Source organism: Drosophila subpulchrella, chromosome 3R (assembly GCF_014743375.2).
Source record: "Drosophila subpulchrella strain 33 F10 #4 breed RU33 chromosome 3R, RU_Dsub_v1.1 Primary Assembly, whole genome shotgun sequence".
Lineage (NCBI taxonomy): Eukaryota > Metazoa > Arthropoda > Insecta > Diptera > Drosophilidae > Drosophila > Drosophila subpulchrella.
The window spans coordinates 4,916,726-4,939,076 of NC_050609.1; the positions used below are offsets into that span (position 1 = coordinate 4,916,726).

Genomic DNA, 22,351 nt, shown 5'->3' on the forward strand with positions numbered 1-22,351 from the left:
GTCGTCGTCGTCGTCGTTGTTGTTATTGTTGTTGCTGCCCTGAGGACGAGAGATAAAATGAGATGAGAGGCGTAATGATGATGATGTCCCTTTTTGGCGCTTGGAGAGGGGAGATGAGGGAAGAGGTGGATAGCAGAAGAGAGGGCAAGAGCGTTGCCATAACCATAACATTTATTTATTTTTATTAAATAAAAAGCCACCCGCACACAAACGTTATAATGTTATCTAATAAATAAAACACAAACAAGCGGCAGGGAAACTTTTTTCATTATGAATTATTACGGCGAAAGTGCCAGGAAGTAGGAAAAGGAAATGTGGGATGAGGGAAGAGAGGATAGAGGGAAGGATCGGCTCGGCAAACTGCCAAATGAAATTACCGTTAGTCCTAGCACAGGGCTGCATCGCGGGTTTCATTAAGGCAACAGGGTTGCCTACTTTCCGGCGTATGCGGTTTCAACCTGTAGAATTGTAGGACCACACTGCGTATGAGTGATATAAGTTTGATTATATTTATAGTTACCCATAATAATGTTTTTAGGGTTAAGTAATCAAATGAGTACCTTTACTATAACAAAAGTTGATCTGATGAATATAAAAACATTATTGCGTATGAATGATATCGGATTTAAATGTTTTTCAAGATTTAATTTTATGCGAAGTTTTATGCAAACAAGCGATGCTAAGAAGTTCATTAAAATCTTATAAATCTTTTTAGATATAGTAATTTTTATAAAAACATGATAAATTTAGATTAAAGCGAGCACAAGATTATATGTTTAGGTTGTATTTAATAAAAAATCAAAATATATAAAATAGATACGTAAAGAATAGACGTGGAGTTATTAAAAGCAAACGTAAACTTAGTAAACATTATTGTACAACAGCTATGTAATTTCATAAACTAAAATTAAAAGTGTATTTTATATATTTGGTGCTTTTTTGACTCGGGTAGAAATCTCAAAAACTAGATTTAATTTGGCAAACCTTTAAGTGAGCGGTATAGAACACTTTTTGCACTTTGTTCGTGCTCCCTGCTATCCTTTCTCATTTAATGAAAATATTTTTATTATTATGGAGCCGCATGACGATGTGGCACAAACAGGAGCACAAAAACCCAGACCCTGGCAGGAACAAAGTGCCTAAGCTGCTCCACCAACTTAATCCTGTGCTGCCCACATCCTGCCCTTTCTTGGCTGTATCTCCTGGCATAGCTTAATTTTATTAGCCCTCTTCCTTGACTCGCCTTCACCCCTCGACGGGGCAACATTCATTTGCCGGGCAGAACATCATCATGAGGTTGGGCATTCAGCCCCCCCTGCTTCTTGCCCATCAACCGACGCCCCTTTTATTCGTCCTGCCCCCCTTTTCTTGGCCACTGGCTCACAACAAAATGGACTCAAAAATGCGAGAGGAGCAAAACATTTGCGGCATGTTTTTAATAATGTTGTTTATAATGTTGATTTTTCCTCAATTTTATTTCATCGTATTTTTTTCCGCATTCCCCTACCCACATCCATTTCTTTTTGATGTATTTGCACAGAATTCCTTTTATGGGTCGAAATAAACGAAATGTTAATCTCTTTTTTATGGCCTCGCAACGGAAAATACTTGATTTTGTTCAACGTTTATGGCTATTGAATTTCCGAGTACTCTCAAATCGCTAAATCAAAGCCCATTCAGAAACTAATTACAAAATCAAAACTTATAATGAGCGGCAAATTAGAAATTTTTCGATTGCCCTCAAAAATCAGGCAACAAACGGCCAGCAAATCAGGTGAAAGGGCAGCCATTTTGCGATTTTAATTAAATCCGGCTATTCCGGTGGCTTTTCCGCCGCATTTGCTGCCACTACTGCCACTTGAGTGTGTATGCAAAACCCGCTCTTGGCCATATTCAAAATGAGTTTTTGGTCCTGGTTTGGTTTTTGGCCCAAATGCTGCTCCACGCGCTGATGGCGAGCCACTCGAAACAAATATTTTCGGCCCCTTTCGACCGTTTTTCGGGTCCGCCAAAAATTAATTTCAATTTTTCTGGTTCCATTTCGCTATGCCAAAAATAATGCAAAACCTAAACAGATTTTACGGTGGCCTGTCATTGTTTTAATTGGAAATTTATTTGGTTGTGCTCGCAGCACTAATAACTGCGTTTTTAATTGCATATTGTTGGACGTTGGGGGAGTTGGGTTGTTGGATTTTAATTAAAATCATAGCCCAGCTGCCATGGTAAAGCGGATTTCAAGGATCATAACTTGCTAGTGGAATTATTAGTTATGATGTCAACTAATGCGCGGAAAAGGTTTCAGTCACAAAAGGCATTACTAAATTTGAAAAAGACTGTAACTAATGTAGTAAATTGTCATATTTACCATAAACACTCTGCAACACACATCTGATATTCATTCTATGTTATTTCAAAATACGCAGCTTTACAAATATCTAAATAGGTACAATATTATTAGTTTCGGTCTTATTATCTACTTTATAACTGGTTCTTTAAGTGTCATTATCGGTTGATCGACGTTTAAATAAATTTATATGTTAAACTAAAAATAAAACTTTAAAGGTGATAGTTGCTGGATCTATTGGTCAACAATTTTCTAATAATCTTTAGCATTGAATATGTCATTAGTTAATATTATTAGTCTTTCACAGGACTTGTGTTTTATTGGATTACTGAAACTGGGACTTAATGGTAAGTTCTTAGTTACAACCAACAGGGTTACATTTAAATGGTTTTGTCTGAATCACGTTAATAAAATTCACAGCCACAATTCAATTTTGGAAACAATTATAATATGGAAGCCTGGAGTTATTAGGTATTTCAAGTGATTAAAGTTCGACATTCATAAAAGTATTCTTTTGATTTTCCCACCAGATAATCCTGCAGATATTTGGGTTTGAGGACCTTTTCACCTGGGCCATTTCGCGATTCCGGCACACTTTCCCAAGCATTTAGCGTTGAGCGATGGGATCCCGGGCCTACTTACAAAGCGGGAGGCTAAGTGGGCGGGGAAAACCACCCACAGACAAAGGACACACACAATCGTACTCGAGGGCAGGAAAAATCATCCCCTTCGATGGGGATTCGCGCGCTCGCTCTTCTCAATCGCCATCTCTGTCTGCACCGCGTGGGTGTTCGCTTCCTCGCTCATAAAGCGTTGGAAATTATGGAAATTAATTGAAATTCCAAGGATGCCGTTTGCTCTTTTGCCGAAACCAACAAATTACCATCATTATGCGAAAGCTCCGGCTCCCTTTCTCCTCCTTTCTTCGGTTAAACTTTGCCAAATGCAAACGTTGCCTAGTTTTAGGCGCTGCGGTTGACCAACCTTGTATGTGTGTGTGCGTGTGTGTGCTTGTTATTGTGTATGTGAGTGAGCTGCACTTGCATTGGTATTTAATTAAGCTAATTAATTATCACAGTCATTATGTGTGTATGTACACAACAAAAAAAGCGTATGCTTTTGATTGACTGCCGGCGCACTTTACTTTCCCATTTGCCATGGCTCAAACATATTTCCGCCGCCCACAGACGCTGCCCTCCGCCCTCTCGCCTCCGAAAAAACCACCCCCTGCCAGCAGCAACAACAAAAAAAGTCATATTAAAAATCATTCGCTTGTGAAGATCAAAAGCATTCTTTTTCACCGAAATGCCATGAAGAATGATGTTGCGTGGGATGGAGGGGAGAGAGGGGAGGGGGCGGTGGGGACGGGTGGATTGCCTGTAAGTGAGCGGCTCTCTCACTGCCATGTTGTTGTTGTTGTTGTTGTTGCTCTGCCTCTGCTGCTTTCAAGTATTCAACCAAAAATGCATGGGCCACGCACACACACTCGCATGCACCTTACATGGAGTCTGCCTACCTATACGAAGGGAGAGGAGAGGAGCATATGGGGAGGAAGAGGGGATAAGTACACGGTAAACAATTTATGTAAATTTTATTACCTAACTTCTCATTAATTAACTTCTCAAATGGGGAATTTTTAGAAAGTTCAAATTCAAGTTTTTTTTCTCTGTATTAATATTAAAAGAAGTATACAAATCCAAATTTTTCAGCTAAAAAAATATTTTTCAAAACTTTTTGAAACTGTGAAAGAATTTTTAAAAAGAGACACCTGTTAATTGTTGAAGTTTTATTTTGTATTTTCATTTATGTTAAAAATTTAATTTCTCCTTAGTACTTTTTTAAAGTGATGTAGTGGGAGAACACGGTATAATCTTACATGTACTTGTGTGCGTAAGCTCGTTTATTTATTTATGGTTTTTTCGCATTCAACCACCAGCAACAACAAGCGAAATTCCATCCATATACACACATATAAATATTGCTCGGCCCTGTGAACATTTATTAAATATTATTGCTCTTGTTTTGCGCTCTACTTGACTTTTTTTATTGCCCATCAATGGCAAGTGGGCGGGTAACTGTTCTGCTTCCCTCCCCCTTTCTTTCCTCCCCTCGCACTTTTCTTCATCTTTATGATGCTGGTTTATATAGGTATAGTATGTATGTATGTAATTCCTGCTGGTTTTCTGGTTGTTGTTATTGCCTTGTGGTTGTTGGCGCCCTTGTACCGTTTATTAATTTTAATGGCTGCCACCAAATGAATAACGGTTAATCAATAAGAGGCATGCCACCATTTTGATAAAATCTCGGCAAGGAAGTTAACGAGGAAAATGTTATAAAAGTAAATATTTATTATCAATTGTATATAAATAAATACCTTTTTCTACTTAACTACTAATAAACATGTTCCTAAAATTAGGTGATTTCTTAAGATTAGCTAACATGATCCTAAAAAAAGTGATTTTTAAGAAGCTAATCATAAGAAGTAATCTATTTTTATGATCATGTTGATGTAGGCTACAAGCAGAAACCAAATCCAAAACAATTTTAAATTTTCATTTACATATTTTAAATATACTTGAAAATCAAGGTGCTAAAAATAGAATTTTTCTGGCACCCTCTTATTGCTAAGTCCTGAAAATCCAACCTCAACGCTATCATTCTGTTTCGAATCAATATTTACGAAAGCAGGTCTAAGGACATAAATCAGTAGGCAATTACTGGCAACCCCCCTCCAGCTTAATTAGATGCGCCCATGAAGAAGCATCTGCACCTGCACCGGAGCCGAACAATCGCATTTTCCACAGTTCCCATGGACTGCACGCCGTAATCGCATTTCGGCATTGTCGCAACTTGCGGCACAAATAAACCACCCCGCCGCTTAGCGACTCCGTATTCCGGATTCGAGTACGGGTTCTCCGCCTAAAACCATCATCAAGTGGCGCAAATTGCAGATCAAACAGGCAGTCAGTCGGTCGGGGGGTGAATGCGGAAGCAGGGACCTCGTTGTTTTGGGTGACCATTTGTCAAGAAGGATGACAACATTACGCTGGAAATTAAATAGCGTAATAAAAGGGTGACTTAATTTGTTTTTTCCTCAAACGGCGAACGCAGCCACTTGCCGCACGATGAGATGAGCTGTGAACACGTGTTTGCTTTTCAATAAAATATATTTCTATATATTTAGCGAGATGCCAGGGCTTTTATAGGCCGCCAAGCCAGGATATTGAAATTTTTGGCATGGTCAACCCCGCGATAAAACGACAATTACGTGTATCTAATAAAGGATAACGGAGGTACGGTCTCGAAACCAGAGACCGGAACCCAAGTTCCGGAAGGGGAGCTTAGATTTAAGTAGCTGATAATGCCGAAGTTGACGCGTGACGGGCAATTCCCCGGTATTTTAATAACAATTTGAACAATAAAAGTCAGCTTTTAATCGCCAACAACAGAGCTTAGCATTATCTCATTTAAAGGGGTGTATTACTGTAGTACATGATTATTTTTTCAATTACATATTACTTTTATTTCGATATAAACTTTATTAGTCACAAAATGAAATAGCAGAAACTTCGGGTCCTTAATGAGCAATTATTAACCGATTTGTCTCGCTTAAAAAGGTTAGATAGGTAAATAGGTCAATACTTTATTTTTAATAATAAAAAAATGTATAAAGAATAAAATAATCCCGTAGAACATCTTTTGTTTAATATTGGTCTACTGAAATCTTGAGAATTTCCTGACACTGATACTTAGGTTTAAGAGGGTTTAAATAAAATAGATCTTAGGATACACCCACAAATCAGCGCTAAATAGCGCGCTCCAAATTTCTCCCAAGTTGTTTCGACGCACACTAATAAGTTAATCAAACTAATTGCAGGAGAGGAGGGAGAAAACATCTCTGTTGCCAGTTGGCAGCTATAAATTCCGCACATGCCCCGCCCCCACCGCAACCCCTTCAACCGAACTCACCCCATCCGAAAGCCCTAAGTATGCTGTAAGCCATGAAAAAGGGTTGTTGCTTCTGTTGGCTCGTTGACTGCTTTGGAATTCCGGAGATACGGCTGCTTCTGCTGTGACACGAACATGTTAATTGCCCCCGACCGACGTTGCCAGGACCAGGATTCGTATCCCTTCCCAGCTTTACCCCAAAGTCACAACTTGTTCCACAAAGTTCTTAAAAATTGACGCACGCTTTGTTTCCTTTGCTTTTTAATTAAAAGTCCAAAGCGAGTCGCAAGAAGGGATTTGGTAACGTTACGGTTATGACCATTGACCACTGGCCAGTTGAGCTTTGTTAAGCTGTCTAAATTGGCTAAAGAGCTCGGACTCTTTGGCATTGCTGGTCACTTGGCAACAATCACTGCACAGGCAGGTCAGCCGGATCGACGGAATGGGTTAAAAAAAGACTTCACATGTGTTACATGTCAGGCGACTTTATTCATTAGTCAACTTTTCCACAATGTTGCAAATGAACACAAAAACTTAAGAGGATAAACAATGAAAGAAAATGGCATTAAAAACGATAACGTATGTTTAATGCGTAATTACACGGATTTTTGACTTCTTTTTACTTACATCTCGTGGTTAAAAAAGCTATTCTTACTATCATATATTTGCATTATAGGGATGTGTGATTGTTTTTCTCTTATACACATAGTAATAGATCTTAAATAAATAGGCTCTTCGCATACATTTTTTTCATTGTAAGTAAAATTAAAACAAATTAAAAAAGGTATGTGTTCAAAGGTTTCTCATTCAAAACAATAAAACTAATAGCCAATTTGTATGTTTTTTTAAACAAATGAAAATGAACAGCAAACTTTAAATATTTCTTTTTATACTTGCATAGTCACAAATTAAATTCTGATCTAAACAAATTTGAAATTTCACTTTGAAATACTTAAATTGGTTTCCTTTTGAAACATTCTAAAATAACCTTTTCTTTTTAACAGAATAATACCTGAACATTGGCTTAATGAATAGTTTCTTAATATTTAATTTGGATACTATTCTCTCTCTTAATTTTTAATTCGGCTGATGTTCCCCTAATGGACCCTTTATAATTCCACTGCCGTAATAGGCAGTCAGAGCCACCATTCTGGTGTCCAGATAGTTGTGCTCCACCTCGCACTGCTGCCCCGCTCCACTCAAGGCGATCACTTGGCTCATGTTTGCGTTGCGTGGCAGAAAGAAGGCAACGTCATCCGCCAGTCGACGGGAAAGCTGCATCAGATGACTGGCGCCCACGGGAAGAAGACTTTGCTCAATATCGAAGACTGACTGCTTCTGGTAGTCGGGACCACCCCAAGGAGGACTGAGAAACACTACATTTGGGCGAATCCTGGTGCTGGCCGCAAACTGCAGGAAATCGGCATGAACGAACTCGATCTTGTGGGCCACCCCATAAATGCCGGCATTGTGCTTCGCCATAGCTAGCTTCTCTGCATCGATATCGATGGCGATAACGCGTCCGCAGGTGTTGGCGAACTGGATGGCATTGCCACCGCATCCACAAAAAGCATCCACGATAATATCGCAGGCCAGTCGCCGGGCCGTCTGTTTGGCAATCTTCTCGGGCGTCACCGAGAACCAGCTCTCGCGGTCCAGCCGGATTCCCTGGTCGAAGCGGGAAAACAAGGAGAATCGCTTAAACCAGTACTTCACCATCCGGCTGTTCTCCTCCAGCATAAACTCGGGCATCCTGGCCCTGAGTTTGTTGGCTTGCCTTTGCCGACGTTTGTTCTTTTTGACGCCACCATTCAGAACGCCTCGAAGAGCGCTGTTATCATTGTCTTCCATTATTGACAGATCGTCACTGTCCTCGCTATCACTGCTAGAAGATTCCGATACTGGCTTTCTTTGTTTTCGTTTCTTGTGAACTCCCTTGGAGGCAAAGGATGTGGGCAATCCTAGAAGCAGCAACTGCTGTTCCTCGTCAAGATCATCGGGGTCGTCGTTGGCAGTCAGATAGGACTCATCCTCCTCGCTCTCTGAGGGTTTTCGTTGCTTGGAATTCTTTGGGTTATTGTTAAGGCTCAAAGTCTGTAAATTCTGTTCAACTCCATCTGGTGTTGTATTTAACTGGAAGCCAAATGATCTAGCCAACTCGTTTTGGTAGTTCTCGAAGGCACAGCTAAAAATGTGCCAGAACTTGGCACTCGAATCGCTGGCGTGTTTTTCCCACAATTCCCTCCATAGGGCTTGCTCCTCAGGCGTCAGAGCCTCGATAAGGTCCTTGTATTCGGGAAAACGCTTGTGCCACTTCTGCTCCAGCAGCTCGTGCCCTTCACGTTGCCAGAACTCTTGCCAGGCAACGTTTTGAATACCCTCCCAATCGCACTGGCTGATCCAGTCTAGATCGTCGCCAAAGAGCTGGCTGAATATGTAGAACTGGGGATTGGTTCGCGAGGTGGTGAGGTAATGTGTGTTCATCTCACGGTCAGTCCCCGGATCTCCAGCCTGCGACTCAGCAGATCTTCGGCTCTGTCGATGGACTGGATGAACCACAAATCGATGGCCGGTTTGTGGGTGAGACGCAGCCAGCTGAGGTATTCCTTTTGGGACGCCGGATCGTGGGACAGGCTAGAAAACTTCTCGTGGACTCCGCGGGCGGTCAGTGTCCGACTGTTGGGATGCACCACATTGCAGAGGATCACTTCGCCGCGCACAATGCAATAGGAACCGGGTGCCACGCTCTGTCCGACGGTTTTGTCGATGGTGAGTCCCAAAAGGAGCAGAGATATGGTGCCCTCGGGCAAGGATAAGGTCCTGGAAGTTCGCAAATTAGTAATCACTTTCTAATTGATCTGTTATTTATAATTACTTACTCCGGGAGGCTCTTAACGCGCACGTTTCCCAAGCGATAGAATTTCGACTCAAGCACCAGTCGTCCAATTATTGCGCATTGGCCGTAGTGTAGCCTCTGAAAGTCCGTCTCCAGTTCGAGTTCCTCCACCAGCAGGGTCTTGAAGAAGTGGCAGTACTCGGGGGCAGCTACTACAGGCTTCTGGTTCATCACTTTCTAGAAAATAAGCCGTGGAGTTTCCAATTAAATTTAAACACCCGAAACAAAACAAAACTGTGCACGGCATGCCGGCTAGAGTGACCATCTATCTATCAAGCACAATGTGGCTAACCTATCGATAGTTTGTAGGCTAGTTATCGGTTTGCTTCTACCATCACTAAAAACAGCGGCATTATTTTGTATAGAACGTAAAATTTATATATTCTTAATAAAAAGTGGTGTAAAAACAGTTAAGCATGTCTTTTATGAACCCCGTGGATATGGTGGACGAGGACGCCGCCGACCTACAGTTTCCCAAAGGTAACCGACGACGCCCCACTAACCAAATCCCAACTTACAAGTGAAACTGGCTGAAGATCTTTGGCTTCGAGTGCCCCGAAAGCGGCGCTCCTCCACATGTTTACCACATTGAATTACCTCTTTGCAGTTGAGCCTCTGGGGATTGAGCGTTTCGCATATGCTCGCCCAGATTGGAACACCAGGAGCTCCACGGTGGTGTACAAGCCACACTCGTTGCACAGGCAATTGGAGCAGCTGGAGGAATTGGCGCGGGATGAGAATAGCGCTGTTCCAGTGACTCCAAATGACTCCAGTCGCTGTGCCACGTGTCGCTGCAGTCTAGCAGAACCCTACATAAAGTGCTCCGAGTGCCTGGACATCGTGCTGTGCCTGCAGTGCTTCGCGAGGGGAAGGGAGGTCTCCTCGCACCGCAACAACCATGCCTACATCATAGTCCGCGACAGCATCCAGGTTTTCGCCCAGGAACCGCATTGGACGGCCCGGGAGGAGCGAATCCTGCTGAAGACTCTCCGCACCCAGGGCTACGGGAACTGGGAAGCGGTATCCCAGGCCCTGGACCAGCGGCACGATCCCTCGGAAGTGCGACGCCACTACCACGATTGCTACTTTGGCGGTATTTTTGAGCGGCTGTTGAAACTAAAGCATGCCAGGAACAGCTACCTTCCCGAGCGGATGCCGTATGTCTTCAAAATGCGCAGCCTGGATCCACCGCGACATGATGACATCGCCTCCATGCAGTTTAAGAATAGTGCGGGCTATCGGTGTGCAAGGGGCGACTTCGACACTCCCTATGACACCTCCGCGGAGAGTCTACTGTCCATTATGGTGGATCATAGAGGCAGGGATGAGGATCAGGAGACGGCGGAGAGCGAGGTAGAGCGCGAGGTGACCGAGGAACTGCAGCTGGGATTGGTGCGGGCCTACAACAATCGCCTGAGGTAAGAAACCGTATCAATCTTGCTTAATAATCAACTAAAGATCCATTATAACCCACAGAGAGCGGCAACGTCGATACAAAATCATGCGGCAGCACGGTTTGATAATGCCCAATCGCACTGTCAGCTGGATTTCCAAGTATATGCACGCCTTCAGCAGCGATACAAGTTGCATGCGTTTCCTGGGCTTCATGCAGATCTGTCCAGATCCCATTCAGTTCGACATGCTCTTGGAGTCTCTCCGTTATTGCCGGGAACTGCACACCTGGCTGCATAAGCTTTATGATCTGCGACAGCACGGCGTGCGCACACTTTCGGGAGGCAAGCTATATGCCCGCCTGTACAAGGAGCGTCAACAGGCTTATCGGGACTACGCCAGGCAGAAGCAATTGGACGGCTTCGACTGGCAGCACTTGGTGCAGCACTACGAGAGCAACCGCAACGGAGAACAGCTGCCACTGGGCATTAGCTCGAAATTATTTGCCATGAACACCCGCCGCAAGGCGAGCCCCATTGAGATTGGAGGTAAGAAAATCACAAATCCTCTTCGAAAGCCGCCTAAAATTTGTTCTTGATTTCCAGATCTGCCTGGTTATTCCAAACTGGACGATGGCGAGCGAAAACTGTGCAGTGTGGTTCGTTTGGTTCCACAGTCTTATCTAGACTACAAAAACCAACTGGTTTCGGAGCACGCCAAGCTCGGATATCTTCGATTGGCCGATGCGCGTCGTCTCATCAAAATAGATGTGAACAAAACGCGTCAGATCTACGATTTTCTGCTGGAACAGGGCCATATTAGCAGGCCTCCATCCTACAGCTAGAACTTAATCATTCTCCAATGTTTCACTTGTAAATTGCCTTCATTTCGTTCCCTGCCATCTGCTAACGAAACCCGTTCGCTTGGTGTCCGTTTCAGAGTTCGAAAATGCCGAGACGCTGCTGATATCGGAGGTGCACATGCTGCTCGATCATCGAAAACGGCAGAACGAATCCGCCGACGAGGAGCAGGAGTTCTCGGAGGTGTTTATGAAGACGTACGCTTATACAGATAGTTTTCGAAAGTTTAAGAACAAGGAGACCATCATGTCTGTGAGAAGGTACTTAACAGCAATCAAATCATTCCCATTCGGATATAAATATTTATTTCTTTGGTAACTTGACAGCTTGCTGATGCAGAAAAAGCTTCACAAATTCGAGCTGGCCGCCCTGGGTAATCTGTGTCCAGAGGCGCCAGAGGAGGCCAAGGCATTGATTCCCTCGCTGGAGGGTCGTTTCGAAGACGAGGAGCTGCGGCAAATACTAGACGATATCGGCACTAAACGCAGCTTGCAATACTAATCACTACGTATAAATATTAGCATAAGTTTAAAGGTCTGGAAAAAAAATAAAATCGATAAAGTGGATGAGTTTTTATCGAAATATACATTGCTATCAACAAACGAATATTAATATATTTCATTAAAGCCCATTTTTATTAATATTTTAAAGATTGAATTAACCGCCTTAAAAGGCCAGTGCTGCCGGACCATTTAAGTTGAAGAACAGAAAACTTATCGATAACTTGTCAAATCCGGCAACCATCTGAAAGAGCCGCGCTTGCAATTGTTTCCTTTTTACCTAATAACTTCAAATAAACACATTTTTAAGATGAACAAGGACAACTCCAGCATGCAGATGGATCCCCAGTTGGCCCTTCGCCTGCTGGCCGACGGCGGGGTCCTGGTCATCGCCGGTGTGCCCGAGGGCACGGAATTCGGCATAGACCTATGCGCATACACCATTGGACCCGATTTCCGTGGCGTCAAGATGATTCCTCCTGGTGCCCACTACGTGTGGTGCTCCTCTCGTGGTCCCTACGGCGATGCAGCTCCACGCGTTGGCTTCGTGCACTTCTTCCATCCCAACGAAATTGTGGTACGCGAATGGGATCACGAGCTGGAGGAACTGCGTCCACGACGGATTGCCGAACCGGAGGTGGAGCGCGACCGAATCCGCAAGAACCTGGCTCAACTGGAGCGAATGCTGGCGCCCTACGACTACCGCTACGTAGTCCAATGGAAGGAGCTTACCGGCAGCGTGACAGAGCAATGTGTGGATCGCTGTCGTCCGACCGAGGGAACCATACGTACGAACATCGAACTGCAATCCTGCCCGGATGCGGAGCGTCCCAGGGGAGCAGCGGGATCGACCAGCATCGGCCGGAGGAATGCTGCCGCCCGGCTTCTGTTGGATGAGAGCGAACTTCTGCCAGACCTAAAACCCGTGGAGGGAACTGCACCACGCTTTAGTAACGTACCCCAGCGTGTTCCTCAGGATGCCCCGCCCGCAGATGTCTCCCGACATGCCATGGACTGCATAGAAGCTGTAGACAAGTTGTTCGAAGGCTTCGACACCGCCGACGGACTCATTGAGGAACTGCAACTGGCCTACGTTTTCTTCCTAGTGGGATACTCCGTAGAGTCCCTGGCGCACTGGCGTAAGCTTCTGGGCTTGCTGGCTCACTCGGAATCAGCAGTGACCAAACACAAATTGGCGTACATGAAGTATAGCGAGGTACTGGCCCATCAGCTGCCTCATTTGCCCGAGGAGCTCATGGTGCCCAGTCCGCACAATACGGTGTACAAAGATGTACGCGAACTGTTGGTCAATTTGCATGCAGGCGGCTTAAGTGTTAGTGCCGAGCGGCTGAGCAAGCGACTGGAGAAAAAGCTGGGATGGGTGTTTGAAGGCCTGCTGGACGAGGACCCTGAGGATCAGCCCGTGGTTATTGAACTTCCGGAGCCCTAAGGGAACAGCACTACGCATGAAATGTAATTTATATATATTTATGCAATACAATCGACTGAAGCTGATATATTTGATTTCAGCGCAACGAGTGCTGGGTGCGCAAATAGTTCCACAGATCCCGGGCCGTGCGGATGCTGACCATGAATTGGCACAACTTGGTCTCGATCAAGCAGAGGATCAAGAACTTGGCTCGCTTGTCCTTCAGCAGGGACTGCAACGTAATGCGGCATGGGGAGGGGTTTGATGTACGCTTATGTGGAGCCACCACTCACCTCCTCGTTATTCTCGGGACCATTCTCAACCACCGACCAGAGTTCCTCGGACTCCAGATACGCCCGCACCGTCATCGACCAGGCCTTGTAGTTGTCCAGGCCTTTGAGCTTCTCGATTTGCAGCTGCAGTGCCATCTCCGAGACTCGAGCTACGTTTTGCAACTAAACCGCAGTTCTGCCCTTTGCTGTTTCCCTACCTTTAGCATTGCCTCTTTCAGTTGCTGCCCAGATTTTCAAATATAGATATCTAAGCATTTGTATATGTATATGGCTTTTCCATTGTGCGCATCAGCATGCAGAAAACAATAGCCACTAGACCCACTTTTTCGTGTTGCTTCTGGCCCAACGAAAGTGCTGGCCAAATGACATTGAGCTTAAGTGGACACTTCTGATTTGACGCAGCAGCGTTGTAGTTTTCTTGTCTGCCTGTATTTTGTGCCTTAGCATAGACTACGGATTTGGTTTGGCATATATAGTGCGCTTTTCGAGCTTACATCCTTTGGTACAACATTTAATTATCTGAAAAAGTGTCTTCTTCCTAATTATTAGTCGGAAGATACCGAAAAAGTGATAGGGAGTGTTAACATGATTTATTATCAAGCTATTCCTAACTAATCCTAATAATAATAAAAAATCTCTGCAAAATACTGATATCAAGAGATGAAATCCCTGTTAAATAAAAATATATATTTTTTCATTATTATTGATAGGCGTCACTCGACAGAATAGTCAACTATTTATTGAAGACATTTGTCTGGTCCGACAAAGCAAAATTTCCGCTCTATTGTATTGAACATCTCGCTGATTGGCTCTGCCCATTTCGTAACCCCATAAACACACGAGCCCGAAACTCAATTAACAATAAATTGTGATGCCCAATTGTTGTTTTTTTATGATTTTTATTTGAAATGAATACGAATGTCAGTTTTAGCTGCTGGTTTCTTGTATTGCTGTTGTTCTTCCGTTCAAGAATGTTGCGGATGTTGTTGCTGCGGCTGATTTATGCTTAATTAACTTTCTGCACGGCCTTTTCTTTTTAGCGACTGCGAATTATTAGTCTGCCCTCTTTTTTTTCGCGCCTCATTTATCAAAAAAGAAAATGGAGAGCCGTGAAAAAGCTCGTGCGAAAATTCTCCTGTAGCTGCTCATCATCATCATGTCATTCTATTTTCTTTCGCTAATCACGCAAACACGCTACGGATAATGCTGCCGTTGATGTTGTTCTTGTAGGGGATTTCGTTTTAGTCGATTTTAGCTAAATCAAATGATATTTCTCGTCTGTTGCGGTTCTAGATTCTGTCCAGGGAGTCGGGGTATTCTCTTTAAATGCTGAGAGGATTTTGGAAATTGGTTTGGGAAGGGCTGCTCTGGAGGGGTTAGTTTCGGGGGCAGGGGAAAAAGTTCGAAATCTCTACAAATTACATAAGTGGTAGGCATAGAAAATATACAAGTATATATGTATACAATATATATATGTACCGTTGTTTTTTTTTGTTTTTGTATTCTTTTTGTTTTTTGTATTTAGCAACTACAAATACTTTTCTATATTATTAATATGTTTTCTTTGTTGCGCAAGGTAAGAGATGATGAGAAAAATTGTTGCGATTGCGATGGAGAACAGAAAACGAAAAGCGAAAAACAGAAATCAACCAAATTCCCGTTCGATTTGTTTAAATTTGACCATGCATAATGACCAGTGTGTGGGAGTGTGAGTGAGTGAAAGAGAGCAAGGAAACGTTAAGAGAAAACAAACGGTTCGTATGCGTATTGTGGGCGTCTGTGCGAGTGGGCGGTGTGTGTGTCTGTGTGTGTGCGATTGTATGCGAGTGGGTGTGTCGGTGTTTGAACAGTACACTTACATACATACAAATTTAAGCTTAAGAATTCGTTTTGAATTTCGCTTAACTAACATTCCTTTTTCTCATTTAATATAGTTTTTAGCTTTATTTGCGTCTTTCATTCTGTTTGCTCATTTCGTTTCGTTTACTCCTTTTACGTTTTATTCTTGTATTAAATTTAAATTAATTGCTGTATTTTTCCTTACATTTTCGACTTTATGTTTTACTTTTACGTTTGCGCTTATTAAATCGTTTTTCGTTTTTATTTCCTCGTTCTCACGTTTATTATTGGCTTAAAATTAAAGTTGTATTTTACGTGTTGCTGTTGTTGTTTTTTAAAGTTTAAAAATTAATGCATGCCAACTCGATGAAATTTGCTTTGTGATTTACTCGTGTGTGATTGTTTCTCAATTTTCGTTAAGTGTTTTGACTTTCGTTATTTTCTTATTTGATTTGTTTTTTTTTTGTGGTTTAAATGAAGTTTATTTGTTTTGTTTTTTGCTTCTCATAATTAAATATAATATTTATTTAAATATAATATAATGCTTGGTTTCTCGAATGCAAAAATTTCAAATGTAGTAGAGTTGATGCTGCAGTTTGTTTCTAACGTGGAGGAGCCACATCGCCCAACGACGACAAAAAATAGTGCCGCGAATTCTTTAGGTTGCGATTCCATGCCGCAGCAACAGCCGCGCCACGCCCACCAGTACGCCCAATTTTCAAACATTTTGTTTGGTTTTTTTCTGTTTTTGTGCTGTTGTTTTCCATGTTGTTTATTGTTGATGACATATTGTTGCTTGCTGGTTTGCTTGTTGTTGTTGCTGCTTATGTTGCTGATGCCGCTGCTGTTGCTACTTGTATACTCGTCTGCTATTGTTGTCGTTCGTTGATTGCGGATGTTGTGGTTGTTGCCGTGTTGTTTCCATGTTGTTGATGTTGCTGTCGTGTTGTTTTTGTTGTTGTTGTTGTATGCATATATATTATATGGTATTATATTTACTTTAGAAGGTATATAATGTGTTTTAAATGGAAGGGCGGGGGTTTACTTAAATTACGACACATCCTGATCCTCAACATCCTGGATTTCTGCTTTGGGCTCGCCATCACCTGCGTTGGGGTCTACTTCTTAGTATAATATATAGAACTTAATAACGGAGCTGATCAAGTGGGTATGTTTATAGCTTACCTTCTGCCTGCATATCGGACGTCCATAATGTGAGGTTGTCCCGCAGCAGCTGCATGATGAGTGTCGAGTCTTTGTAGCTCTCTTCACTCAGCGTATCCAACTCGGCAATGGCATCATCGAAAGCGGCTTTCGCCAATCGGCAAGCGCGGTCCGGCGAGTTGAGTATCTCATAGTAAAACACCTGTAATGATCCAAAACAAAAACAAACCATTATGTAAGTATAATGTCCTAGGAAAAACATTGATTCAAAATCTCACCGAGAAGTTCAATGCCAAGCCCAAGCGGATGGGGTGTGTTGGGGGCAGATCGTTCATGGCAATATCGCTGGCCGCCTTGTAGGCAATCAGCGAGTTCTCCGCCGCATCCTTGCGATCCGAACCGGTAGCGAACTCGGCCAGGTAGCGATGGTAGTCGCCCTTCATCTTATAGTAGAATACTTTACTTTCGCCGGATGTGGCGCATGGAATGAGATGCTTCTCGAGCACGTTCAGTATATCCGAGCAGATGTCGCGCAGCTCCTTCTCAACCTGTCCCCGGTAGGTTTTGATCATCTCCAGCTTCTCCTCGGCTCCCTTGTTCTCCTCCTTCTGTTCGATCGAGGTGATGATGCGCCACGAGGCACGTCGTGCTCCGATCACATTCTTGTACGCCACCGACAGCAGGTTTCGCTCCTCGACAGTCAGCTCGACGTCCATGGAGGCGACCTTCTTCATGGCCTCCACCATTTCTAAAAAGGAAAAAAAGATGGTTCGAAAATGGCTCTTTAGTACACAAGTTTAACTATGCAACCCCAACTTTCCCATTCATATATAGACAGTCCCTAAGTCTTGGAGATATCTTAATAGTTTTGAATTGCTTCAATTAAGACATACTTTTATATAATTCTCTTGGCATTGCCAGACATTCATAGAAAGTATACAACGATGAGTAAGCTAATGAAAAAATTAAAATTTCCATTCTCTTTTAATAATTCAAAAACAGTTATCAGTCCCTATTAGTCAACATTTATTTACAATATAAATTGTTTAATGATTTATCATAAAGCTTTGCAAAGCAAACATAAATTTCCAAGTTGTTTTATAGCAATCTTTTATAATGTTGTTAAGATAAATTACTAATTTGATTTTTTTTAAATATTAAAGATAGTTTATCTTACCCAAATTTAGTACATTCTAAAAAAAAACTTTCGTAGAAGCAGTAGATACGTTTCTCCAAGGTCTGAACAGGCATGATATCTGGGATTTCCCTTTGTCCTTGTCCCCCGCGCGGCTTGTCTACCTTTTTTCTATTATCAGTGACACGCCCAATCCAAAATGATATTTAAGTCATGCACATATATATTTATGCATAACTTGGTGTTGCGTCTACGCCCGATTTAACCGATTCTGTCATACCACTACTGGCCCGTGCAATCATCCGTTGATAAGGGATTCCGCCACATTGTTGCACCCCACCCTATCGGCTCCTTAGGGCATCTTTATCACCTTTCTGCATCACCATCCCAAAACTGCGTCATGAATCACATGCTCGGAACTCCACAAAGAAAAATAAGGAGATTGGTATAATTTTTCTTATCCATTTGATATTGTGAGTAATTTTAGATTAAAATATATTCAATGACTGTAGGATAGCTAACCAAAGTCCGAGTTAGCATAAATTGTCAACTTTTTAAGCCTAATAAAAAGTTTTCAAGAGTTCTGGTAGACATTTCTGAAAACTTCGATCCAAATTTATAATCCAATATGATACATAGCATCAACGAATTGAAACTTTTTTTCCTGTGCTGTCTGGTGAAAAGCAGATGCAGGTTTTATTTGGTTGATAACAATATAGAGCAGTGCTTAAAAAATATTGTAATTGTAGAGCTGCTTTTAGCTTTTTGCTTCCGTTGCTGACTTGCACTTGCTGCCCTCTCGCTCGCACCCGTTGCCCCAGTCAGCTGCTGACGTAGTTCGCACTCAGACACCCGCACAGTTCCCACAAACACACTCACACACATACACACGGCGGGACATTTGCCGACTGTCTGCTTGTTGTTGTAGCACGTATTTGTGAAATTTTGCCAATAAACATGCATGATTCACGAATTTTTGTGGTTTCGGTTGAACTTCAAAAATAGTTGTTTGCATTGGCGGACTATTTGAAATTGCAAATGCACACGCACTTTGCAACACTGACAAGGTTGCGTTACGCATAAAAAAACATGGAAAAATGAACTTGGGGCAGGAAAAGGAGATGGGAGGGAGCGGGATGGGATCCTCCCAGCCTTAAAAGTATACAGCACATGTTGCTTAGTAGTAATCCACTACCAATTATGAGGCATGCGCGTCAGCCCAGCCACTAAATATTATACATATAGAGAGGCGAAAATCAATAAATGCGTCCCAAAAATAAAGACCATATCCCACGAGCATGATAAATCATTAGCGTAGTCAAATAGGCGCACAATTGAAACTTCTAGAAGCATCTATCATATCAGGAGTGTGCAAAAATCTCAGAAGATGTTTAAAATTGGAATATGGGAAAACAATTGATTCTTAAATACAATCAAATAGACTCCAATTAAGACTTAAAATATTGGCGAGAATAGGACGAATTACTTTTACTGTCTGAGTATGAATTCATGATAATAATTTATGTAATTGTATTTTTGAGTATTGCTTTTTAGAAGTCAAACTTTCAAGATAAAATAACATCACATAAAATAATGAACAGGAAACTATATGTTCTATTTTAGGCTATTCTTTGGCTGAAATTAAGTTCCAAATAATATTCATGGAAATTCGAATACTTGAATATGTGACAACCCTGTTGGGCGCCGAAAAGGCCACCCACCACCACCCACTGACGCACCACCCTAAAACCCAAAAAAAAGTCACGCGAGCTGGAATAAAAGATTAAGACGAAAGAGGGACAAAAAGGAAATGGCAGGAGCAGGCTCCCACTTATCCCCTACCCCTCTGATCCACCCCCTCCCTTATCAGCCGCCTGTGGGTGTGTCTTGCGCCTGTGTGTGTGACATAAGGGCGCAGCAGCTGAAAAAACATGCGCACATACCGTTACAGCGAGCACAGAATGTGTAATTAGACAAAGGAAATACCAACAACAGAAACGAAGGCAGAGGACCGCCTAAATGGTGCAATTTGAGCAAAAAGCGAGCAACAAACAAAACACACCTCTCCCTACCTCCCCTCCCCCACCACCCACCGCCCATCAATCAACTTTATGTATGCTTTTTTGTTTTTTCTCATATTGACGACATTGACGAGAACGAACATCAACGGAAAAAGCAGCGCGCGACCTCGAAAAAAATGTAGATAGAACATGGAGTGAGGAACAGAGAGAGAGCCCGCGGAGAGGGGGCAGCACCTGAGAAAGCACACTTAAAGGCTGACGTTAATGTGTGTAGAAAAGGGGGAGGGCTGGCGCAGGGGCAGCTGGGAAAGGGGGCAGGGGGCGGAGGGCGAGGCAAGTTCAGATTGGGGGCGCAGACATTGCCGGCTGGCGGCACTGCTTTGCTCTGCTCTCCTCTCTTTGAGTGCACTGGTATTGGTGCTCCAGCATGAGCCCCACCGTCCAAAATGTCCAAGTGCGACAAGGCCAACGCCAAGTGCTCCAAAAGACCAATACACTCGCAGACGAAGAGTCACACGCAGGCGAAAATAAGAAGACAAACATGTGATACAGACACAAAAATATCCCAGTGTATGTTTGTGTGTGCTAATAGTTGATTGACTTCTTTGCCGCCGCCGCCCGTTAATGTTGTCAGTTTTGCAGGCAATTAGTAGCAGAGTACTGTTGCAATTATTGTTGCTGTACCATAAGCAGCGGCAGCTGCAGCAACAAAAAGAGGGAAATAACAAATGTTTGTTAACTTTTTACAGCCACTGTGTTGGCAGCAAGCGTCGCCGACACACAGACACACTAGTTATCTCGTTTCCACGCATACAGCGCCTATGGCAATTGGTTAAGCGCGCGCTTTTTGCAAATGTCGAATTTGCCATCCCCCTCTCTCGCCGTCTATCTTTGCATTTTGAGCTTCCTTTTAATTAATTGGAGTATTTTTAATTAAATATATACGCAAAAGCGCTAAAGCAACAATATAAAAACCGCCCGGCGAACACTCATCCGCACACGCACACCCTCGTGCACACACACACACAAATTCATACATGCGCAAAAGCATGAGTAATGCGAGAGCAACAGAAAGGAAAGATTATATTTTTTGCACTATCAGACAGGGTTGCCAAAGTGGCTGGAGAACTGCTTGCAACTAGCCGCAACTAATTTGCATAAATAAAGAATTAAGCAATAGCTGGTAGACAGAGACAAGAGAGGCAGTGGGAAAGCGGGGGCAGAGGAAAGAGCGAGAAGGCGGCCGGCGACAACTCTGCGACACAATCGATTCATTCATCGATTTTTCGCAGCAACGGCATGATGACGACGCCGCTGCTGCTGCTGCGCATGAAAAGCACATTTCGTGAAAAAGGGGGCTGAAAGAGGGGTGGGGAGAAACATCTCCCCTCGGCTATCGCATCGATTTTGGGCGTGTAATAACTATATTTAATAAAAGAAAAACTGTGTCGCTTCTAGAAAGTTACGCCTTAACAACTGCCACTAAAGAAAAAATATAGCTGGAAACAACTACAAACAGCCCTTAGCAACCAAGGAAGAAAATGAAATGTTGGCCGCCGCGCAGCCCTCGTTCGCAACGCTAAATACACAAAATTTCCCCCCTCTAAAAGCACTAATACTATTTCCAAAAAAAAAAAGAACCCAACTATTTGCTGTAAATTATAATACGCAATTCCATTTCTTTCTCTTTTTGCGAAAACCACGCGAATTTTTGCCGGTAAAAATCAGGTTTTACACTCTTTTCATCTCTTTTTTCGCCTCTTCGTTCTTCCGACGCTCTGCTTCTTCTTCCACCTCTTCGAGTTCCTCCTCCTCCCGTCTTTCTTTTTCGCAAGAAATACTACTCATCGCGACGCTGCGTCGCTTCGGCTGCACCTATACCAGTGAAAATTGAAAATTTCCATCATTTTCCCTCGTCCCGAAGCTTTGCCACACTTTTCAATTGGCAAATTCGGTGGAAAAGCGGCGCTAGAGGCTTTTCCGCAACCACGCGACGTCTCAACGGATCAGAAAAAAATCTCGGACGACCCCTCCCCAAAACGTTGGCGCTCCTCTGTCGAGAAAATTTTCCCCTACTCTACTCGTTTTTTCTACCATTTTTTTTCTTTCGTTTTTTCTTGTCAATTCTGGGTACTCTACTCACCATCGTAGCGCTCGGCCTGTTCGGCCAGCTTTGCCTTGTACACATTGTTCTCGCGCTCAGTCATTGTGTTGAAGCCTTTTCGGTTAAATTAATCCACAGAAAAAATTATTTAAATGCTCCCGGTACGTGCGGCGTCGATTTTGCTTGCTGCTTGCTGCTTTTGATTCGTCGCCTTCTTTTTTTCTCTACTTCTCGAGCGGTGTGACCGTGTCGGGCGGCGGGTAAAACACTAAAATTGATGGGCGATGGCCCGAAGAGCGCCTAAAAAAGGCATAGCGCGTGTGGTGCGCAGGCGCGGGCGAGGGTTGTGAGCTTGGGCGGGTAACTCGGGTGACGTATAGCTTGCTTGATTATCTTTGGTAACCTCTGTGCTTATATCTGCTGTTT

At 43.1% G+C, this 22,351-nt stretch overlaps 6 protein-coding genes across 15 annotated transcripts; 2 read left to right on the plus strand and 4 right to left on the minus strand.

Moving 5' to 3' along the window:
- Positions 1 to 6,757: 6,757 nt before the first annotated feature.
- On the minus strand, positions 6,758 to 8,845 carry LOC119563164 (trimethylguanosine synthase). Its single transcript, XM_037876425.1, has one exon. The coding sequence runs from the start codon at positions 8,774 to 8,776 to the stop codon at positions 7,370 to 7,372; it is 1,407 nt and encodes a 468-aa protein (XP_037732353.1). The 5' UTR covers positions 8,777 to 8,845; the 3' UTR covers positions 6,758 to 7,369.
- Positions 8,742 to 9,440, minus strand: LOC119563165. The gene is made up of 2 exons (XM_037876426.1): positions 9,172 to 9,440; positions 8,742 to 9,112 (listed from the first exon to the last, which is right to left on the minus strand). The coding sequence occupies exons 1-2, from the start codon at positions 9,357 to 9,359 to the stop codon at positions 8,773 to 8,775; spliced, it is 528 nt and encodes a 175-aa protein (XP_037732354.1). The 5' UTR covers positions 9,360 to 9,440; the 3' UTR covers positions 8,742 to 8,772.
- Positions 9,441 to 9,521: 81 nt separating this feature from the next.
- LOC119545789 (DNA-directed RNA polymerase II subunit Rpb4) lies at positions 9,522 to 12,046 on the plus strand. Of its 2 annotated transcripts, XM_037851663.1 has the most exons (5): positions 9,522 to 9,668; positions 9,796 to 10,606; positions 10,665 to 11,128; positions 11,186 to 11,452; positions 11,520 to 11,661. In XM_037851663.1, exons 1-4 carry the CDS (start codon positions 9,605 to 9,607, stop codon positions 11,422 to 11,424), a joined length of 1,578 nt encoding a protein of 525 aa, XP_037707591.1. In that variant the 5' UTR covers positions 9,522 to 9,604; the 3' UTR covers positions 11,425 to 11,452; positions 11,520 to 11,661. The 2 variants fall into 2 exon arrangements, with proteins under 2 accessions (XP_037707591.1, XP_037707592.1); XM_037851664.1 differs by lacking the exons at positions 9,796 to 10,606; positions 10,665 to 11,128; positions 11,186 to 11,452 and adding an exon at positions 11,767 to 12,046 and having other exon boundaries at positions 11,520 to 11,700.
- On the minus strand, positions 11,842 to 13,845 carry LOC119545792. 2 transcript variants are annotated; one of them, XM_037851672.1, is made up of 2 exons: positions 13,663 to 13,845; positions 11,842 to 11,976 (listed from the first exon to the last, which is right to left on the minus strand). In XM_037851672.1, exons 1-2 carry the CDS (start codon positions 13,795 to 13,797, stop codon positions 11,938 to 11,940), a joined length of 174 nt encoding a protein of 57 aa, XP_037707600.1. In that variant the 5' UTR covers positions 13,798 to 13,845; the 3' UTR covers positions 11,842 to 11,937. The 2 variants fall into 2 exon arrangements, with proteins under 2 accessions (XP_037707600.1, XP_037707599.1); XM_037851671.1 differs by lacking the exon at positions 11,842 to 11,976 and adding an exon at positions 13,408 to 13,601 and having other exon boundaries at positions 13,663 to 13,834.
- Positions 12,154 to 14,541, plus strand: LOC119545790 (protein AAR2 homolog). The gene is made up of 2 exons (XM_037851665.1): positions 12,154 to 13,413; positions 13,471 to 14,541. Exon 1 carries the CDS (start codon positions 12,251 to 12,253, stop codon positions 13,388 to 13,390), a length of 1,140 nt encoding a protein of 379 aa, XP_037707593.1. The 5' UTR covers positions 12,154 to 12,250; the 3' UTR covers positions 13,391 to 13,413; positions 13,471 to 14,541.
- A 602-nt stretch (positions 14,542 to 15,143) lies between these two features.
- On the minus strand, positions 15,144 to 22,185 carry LOC119545791 (14-3-3 protein epsilon). 8 transcript variants are annotated; one of them, XR_005219133.1, is made up of 5 exons: positions 21,965 to 22,185; positions 16,944 to 17,413; positions 16,687 to 16,867; positions 16,501 to 16,607; positions 15,144 to 16,439 (listed from the first exon to the last, which is right to left on the minus strand). XR_005219133.1 is itself a non-coding variant. In XM_037851668.1 (4 exons), exons 1-4 carry the CDS (start codon positions 22,026 to 22,028, stop codon positions 16,552 to 16,554), a joined length of 783 nt encoding a protein of 260 aa, XP_037707596.1. In that variant the 5' UTR covers positions 22,029 to 22,185; the 3' UTR covers positions 15,144 to 16,551. The 8 variants fall into 8 exon arrangements, 4 of the variants coding, with proteins under 4 accessions (XP_037707596.1, XP_037707597.1, XP_037707595.1 ...); XR_005219132.1 differs by having other exon boundaries at positions 16,501 to 16,619; XR_005219131.1 differs by having other exon boundaries at positions 16,501 to 16,622.
- Positions 22,186 to 22,351: the final 166 nt, after the last annotated feature.

Coding starts and splice junctions, on each gene's coding strand:
- LOC119563164 (XM_037876425.1), bottom strand. CDS start 8,776: ATGAACACACATTACCTCACCACCTCGCGAACCAATCCCCAGTTCTAC.
- LOC119563165 (XM_037876426.1), bottom strand. CDS start 9,359: ATGAACCAGAAGCCTGTAGTAGCTGCCCCCGAGTACTGCCACTTCTTC. Junction 9,113..9,171: donor CGCGTTAAGAGCCTCCCGGA/GTAAGTAATTAT, acceptor GCGAACTTCCAG/GACCTTATCCTTGCCCGAGG.
- LOC119545789 (XM_037851663.1), top strand. CDS start 9,605: ATGTCTTTTATGAACCCCGTGGATATGGTGGACGAGGACGCCGCCGAC. Junction 10,607..10,664: donor GCCTACAACAATCGCCTGAG/GTAAGAAACCGT, acceptor TATAACCCACAG/AGAGCGGCAACGTCGATACA. Junction 11,129..11,185: donor GAGCCCCATTGAGATTGGAG/GTAAGAAAATCA, acceptor CTTGATTTCCAG/ATCTGCCTGGTTATTCCAAA.
- LOC119545790 (XM_037851665.1), top strand. CDS start 12,251: ATGAACAAGGACAACTCCAGCATGCAGATGGATCCCCAGTTGGCCCTT.
- LOC119545792 (XM_037851671.1), bottom strand. CDS start 13,797: ATGGCACTGCAGCTGCAAATCGAGAAGCTCAAAGGCCTGGACAACTAC. Junction 13,602..13,662: donor GTCCCGAGAATAACGAGGAG/GTGAGTGGTGGC, acceptor ATTACGTTGCAG/TCCCTGCTGAAGGACAAGCG.
- LOC119545791 (XM_037851666.1), bottom strand. CDS start 22,028: ATGACTGAGCGCGAGAACAATGTGTACAAGGCAAAGCTGGCCGAACAG. Junction 17,414..21,964: donor ACAGGCCGAGCGCTACGATG/GTGAGTAGAGTA, acceptor TTTCCTTTTTAG/AAATGGTGGAGGCCATGAAG. Junction 16,868..16,943: donor GCTTGGCATTGAACTTCTCG/GTGAGATTTTGA, acceptor GGATCATTACAG/GTGTTTTACTATGAGATACT.